General features: G+C 38.8%; 1 protein-coding gene across 1 annotated transcript in view; it reads left to right on the top strand.

Moving 5' to 3' along the window:
- MDN1 (midasin AAA ATPase 1) overlaps positions 1-6138 on the top strand; it is a 161271-nt gene that overhangs the window by 90541 nt on the left and 64592 nt on the right. The window contains exons 48-52 of the mRNA XM_015557675.1: positions 94-305; positions 622-842; positions 1706-1819; positions 3554-3686; positions 4724-4839. Coding sequence (XP_015413161.1) covers positions 94-305; positions 622-842; positions 1706-1819; positions 3554-3686; positions 4724-4839 — 796 coding nt within the window. The remainder of the gene's footprint in view (positions 1-93; positions 306-621; positions 843-1705; positions 1820-3553; positions 3687-4723; positions 4840-6138) is intronic.

Consider the following 6138-nt stretch of genomic DNA (forward strand, 5'->3'; position numbering starts at 1 on the left):
CAGAAAAAGTAGCAGTTAGCTTATAATGTACATTTTTGATAATAGCACATATATGTTGGTGCCTATACATGATGCGTTTTTATCTCGTACCAGCTCGGGCAGGCTTTACTGGAGAAACATATTTCTTCTCTGCAAGCACATGAAACCTGGGGTAGCTCCATTCTTGCTGTGGGGCTGTGGCCAGATTCTCTACCCTCAGCTCTCTTTGCTATGGAAGATTCTCACCTCTCTATCGTACGAAGTGATGGACAGATCTTAGCATACTGCCTCAACAGGATGAGCATGAAAACGAGCAGCTGGGCAAGGTTAGCAGAGCCTTGAGCCCGTGTGTCTCTGGCATCTTCACTGTATTGTTTGTTTTTTATGTAATGTTTGTCACCCAACATATTAAGACCAGAATGTTATGTGGCCATTTATTACCATATGTCAGAGTTTCATTGTGATATTGCTCTCTATTTGTTATTCATTCCGTATATATTTTAATTGTCCTCTTCAGAGGGGACTCATCTTTTCCCCAATACCTCTTTGATCTATTATCTGTATAGTTATTTTCCTGGTTCTTTGAAATGTAAAATGAAAGTTCATTCTAGTACTGACTTTGCATATTCCGATGAATTTCAGGATTCAGCCTCTTACCTTGCCAGACTTAGAGAAAATTATGCAGTCCCCCAACCCCGAGAGCCTGAAATTTAGTTCTGTTGAAGTGGATACTCTTTGGATCGATGAACCAGAAGTTCTGGCCATGGCTGTTAAATTGCTCATAGAAAGAGCAACCAATCAAGATTGGATGCTCAGAGTTAAGTGGCTTTACCATTTAGCCAAGAATATACCACAGGGGCTTGGTGAGTAGAAAAACTTAATTTGTATAATGAGTGAATTTACACCTCTCCTGTTTTAGTGCCTCAGCAGCTATGTTATTCTAACTACACTGCTACTTTACACAGGGGAGATCACATAGCAAGAAATTTGTGACCTAGCATTACTGTTTGTGTAGTTGTTAAAAAATTAAAAATCATATCTGCCCTTAGGTGTGACCCATAAGAAACTTTTTTCCCATGTAATGCTTAGCATTTCAAGGTCTGTCCACCTTTTTGTCAAATTCAACAGGAAAATGTACTATATTATGTAACTTCTTATTTTCTTGAACATCCTGCTTCTTGTATAAATAATGCTACACAACCATTTTATCTGGGAAAGGTGTTGCTTTTGGTGAATTCATTTCCCCTAGAAGTACCTAAGAGATTTACTAAATTCCAGGTGCTCTAAGTTGTCACGCTTACTATTTTTGTACTTTTTTCATTCTAATAGATGGAAAAGCAGCAGTAACAACAGCACATGGGTTGTACAGTACAGGACATGGAATTTGTTGGTAGAACTTGTTTAATTAGTAATTAGTTTACATGAGCCTTTCTGTTCCATGAGAATTTATAGATAAGCCAGTGAATGTGTATATTATTGTAGTAATTGTGATCTGTCTAAAAATGGTTCCTGTGTGATAGCTACTAGCCACAGGTCACTGTAAAAGGTAACTATGAACTGATTAAGATGAAATAAAATCTAAAGTCCAGTCCCTTAGTTGCACTGACCACATTTCCGTTGCTAACAGGTGACTAGTGGCTGCTATAGAACATTTTTGTCATTGTGCAGAAAGTTTGGCTGGACAGCCTGCTTTAGATACTGAAGTTTGCTTCTCCTTCCTCCACAGAGTCAATACAGATTCATTTGGAAGCCAGTGCTGCGTCTCTTAGGAAATTTTACTCAAATTCTCTCTCAGCTGGGATCAGTAATGTCATCAAAATATTACAACCAAATATAACAGGTACTGCACCTGATTTGATTTCCATTGAGTTCCCAGGGAAAAGACCTGTCAGAGCTACCACTGCAACATGGTATTTTCTAGAACACTCAGAGCATCCAGATGCAAATTCCACTTCTTTGTCTGAAATCAGCCATTTATCCTTCAGTTTCTGAAAAAGGATGGTACACAGTGAAGTGGGAAGAACATGGGCGTTGGAAGGCTGGGCTCTGGTTCCAACTTGTCCACAGACTGCCTTGTTGATTTGGGGCCCATCATTCATACTCACTGCCTGTGTTTGAAAAACATGGAAATTAAATTCACTTATATAGGGTCCCTTCTACTTACAGCATTCTGTTACTTATTAGTACTATTAACAGAAAGATTTTTAAACTAGAAAGCTATTAGACTTGAAGGGAAAATAAGGATCAATTGCTTAAGGAAATATAAACCCTTGATAAAAGTTATAAAGCCTTAAAAAAAAAGTCATAAAACCATAATGATGAAAGAAATAGCCATCCAAGCTGTCTAATCAAATGAAGTATTCAAAATTTTTTTAAATCAATGAGTGAGATAGAAGACTTGCTTACTGGAGCAGAATAATATAAAGTTGATTGAATATAAGTATTAATAAGGAAAATAGGTGACATTTTCACAGATACAGGTTTTTTATTTTTCACCCCCATCTTCATTTGTTGTTGATCAAAATATATACCATTAGCCATTTGTTTTAGAAAAAAGTATGCATGATGCCTTTGTGCTGCTAACCAATTCCCTTATGTACACTAAAGATAATGAGGTGAATGATTGTGAAGCACTCAAACAACAGAAAACTACTGTAAGTGGTCAGGTTGTGGCTGAACTAAGTAGTGGCTTTCCAATTATGAAGTAACTTTGGTTTTTGAGGATACAATTCTAGAGTAGAGTAGCAGGTTCCCTTTTTAGCAGACACCACTTGCTCACTGTTGGAACATAGTCTATCTTCATCTTCCTTTTCAACTGTGTTGCTCTGGATTGAGTAGTCTTACTGGATTTTGAGATATGGCTTTCTTCCTTGATGTGCCTTACACAGTTGGCATTTGTCGTCTGCTGTATGGCGGAAGTCTTTAAAATTTGAAGTACTGACACGTCTTCCGCAGCCACCTTCAAGCTAATGTTAGCATTGTTTTGTCTTCACCTCCTTCCCTCCGGTTCTCACAACTTCTGGGGGGAGGGAGGGAGATCAGAGACTGATCACTGCTACTTGACAGAGAAGTGCCAAGTTTGAGCCAAAGGAGCTCAGTGAGGTGTCAGCAACAATGAGAAATGGCTTTTAGGTGAAATAACCTTGTTTTCTTATTGAAGCAAATAATGAGATGTATTCATTCATTTTCTGCTATGTAAGTTAGTTTTCTTGTGTTTAATGGCAAAAGATTGGGTAATTAAGCCCATGGATTATTTTTCTGACCAGTAGTAGGATCTGAGCAAGTGAATGCATTGGTTGGAATGTTTATGTTCCAGTAATGATTGCCTTTATATCCTACAGTGGAATGAATTTTCAGGGCTGGTAGAAATTTTGCATTTAGAAAGGAAATAACATAAAAGCTGTTGAACCCTACTTTTCTAGTATCATGTGCTGAAACCAGCACTTCTCTGTGCCACCTCTTCCCCATCAGGACTGAATGTGGTCAACTTAAAACAATGAAAGCTCTCAACAGAAATTTGCCAGGTTAGGAGTTTAACGCCAAAATTCTTTTTTTGTTTTGTTTTATTAACCAGAAGAATTTGTGATTCCTTTGGACCCTCGATGGAATATGCAGGCTTTGGACATCATTCGAAGTTCGATGGACTTTGACCCACAAATGGACCAGTCTGAGCAGCTCTTTGCCCTTTTAGAGTCCATTGCAAACAAGTAGGTGAAGCCTGCTGTTCTGGGCATTGTTTGCCTCACTGTACACTCTGGCTTCACAGGTGACACCTTTCCTCAGTCTCTGTCTTACGTTTGTTTACTCTTCTGAACCTAATACCTGCTCCGTGATGGGAGTGATTGCCTCTATTACCACTTCTCCTTTGTGCTCAGAAAAGTAATTCTGACTGTGATGTCAAAATTCCTATAATTCTTGCAGGTTCTTAATAATTAAATAGGGTGCTTTAAGAGAAACATCAACTTAGCATTAATGATGGGATATATTTTATGGGTAATTCCTTATCATTGGATAGTCATGTTTCTACTGTTTTCTGGTTATGGTTCCCTATAGCTCCTCCCATTTCAATCTACCTGTTCTCTCACATGTCCTTTCCTTAATCATCTGTCTGTCACATCATTTCACTTCCTCAAATGCTAGAGACATACATGCTTCCGTTCACACTCACATATAAATGTACCTAATTGGCATATAAGCTAGCCTTTCCTCACCTTTTAATGTAATGACCAGCAGTTTCTTTTAATTGGCCATCAATGTAATACAGTCTTTAAAATAATATTGTAATTGAAGTATAATGCACATTACAGAAAAGCACACTTAATGGGTATGCATGGTTTTGATGAGTTTTCCCAAAGTGAACTCATGCATGTGATGAGTGCAAGCACCTCAGAGACCCCCTTGTTTCCTTCTCTAGTAACTCCCCTAAAACTCCCCAGGCGACTTCTAACACCACAGATTAATTTTATGATGCTCACTTTTTAAGGTCCCAGTACAGTAACAGAGCAACAGAATGAGGCCTGTACGTAGACACAGCTTTTTCCAGCCATCTGTCCTCCTCCCTCCTACTTTGTTGTCATCACTCTCAGCTGTTTCTTTAAGTCCAGAATTTGTAGAAGCAGGAAAGGAATGTCAGGTTGAAAGACATTGATGTTTCAAGGATTCTCAGGATTCAGCAGATAGAGGATGTGATTGAAAAGTATTATTCATCAATAATGATTTGTTATGTTATTGAATCTCATTTCAGGACAATCATATATCTTGACCGGGAAAAGCGAATTTTTACTGAAGCAAATCTGGCTTCTGTTGGTGGCAAAAAGTTAAGAAATAGTGTTCTGAGAATGTCCTTTGAATTCCATAAAGGTAAGAACACTACCTTTCGTATTCTTCAGTTACACATCTGATTGCAAAATGTTGCTGAAGTTAAGAGACATATTGATGAACTGTTGTCATTTTATTGGTTCCTTTTGATTTGCTGGCCTGATTTTAAACATGTTCCATTACTTAGTACTAGTGATAGACTGCTTTTAATATGTCCTTGGTTTCCTTTACTTTTTATAACAACTGTATGCCATGTAGGCTCCATATTCTAAAAGGGGAAAGGGAGGCACAGAGATGCTCAAGGTCACATCTCTAGCAAGTAACAGTTAAAATGTGAAACCTAGGTCTGTTGGCTCAACAAGTACATGCTCATAAATATTTGGTTATAGGTTCTTTCTTCCTCCGTACTTTATTTTTTTAAATTGAAAAGATATCCATGCTTGTTGCGGAAAATTCAAACTAAATCCTATATAATAAAAGCCTAATATGCTAAGTGTCCAGTCGTCCGTTCAGCCAAAGTGTAATATGCTAATGATATGCTAAGGCCGCTCAAGTACTCAATATGATGTGCACTGATCACCAGGGGGCAGACAGTCACCCAATCAACCAGTTGCTCTGACATGCACTGATCACCAGGGGGCAGATGCCTCGACCGGTAGGTTAGCTTGCTGCTGGGGTCCAGCTGATCGGGACTGAATGAGATGGGCCGGACATGACCTGGAGCCCTCCCGCGGTCCCTCCCCAGCTGGCCAACCTCCTGTGTCCCTCCCCAGCCCCTGTCGTGCATCGGTGAGGTCCCTCAGCCTGGCCTCATCCCTCTCGCAATCCGGGACCCTTCAGGGGATGTTGGAGAGCCAGTTTCAGCCCAATCCTGCAGGCCAGGCCGAGGGACCCCATTGGTGCACGAATTCATGCACCAGGCCTCTAGTAGAAACATAAAATTGCAGAATTCAGCTTTTAAAGCTGTTACTGTTAATAGTACATTTGTTTGTATCTTCTCATAACTGTGCTCTCTGTCCATTCAAACATGTATGCACTTAGTACTTCTTTTGTATTTAAATGAATACTTGTTTAAAATATGTATTACTCTATCATTTTCTTTTTTTCATTAGGACAGTGTGAATATCTATAGCAGTGTGAGCATCTATGGCGAACCTTTTGAGCTCGGCGTGCCAGCATTTTGAAAAACCCTAACTTAACTCTGGTGCCGTGTCACATATAGAAATTTTTTGATATTTGCAACCATAGTAAAACAAAGATTGATATTTTTGATATTTATTTTATATATTTAAATGCCATTTAACAAAGAAATATCAACAGAAAAAAATGAGTTCATATGTC

This window comes from Myotis davidii, unplaced genomic scaffold (assembly GCF_000327345.1).
Source record: "Myotis davidii unplaced genomic scaffold, ASM32734v1 scaffold269, whole genome shotgun sequence".
Lineage (NCBI taxonomy): Eukaryota > Metazoa > Chordata > Mammalia > Chiroptera > Vespertilionidae > Myotis > Myotis davidii.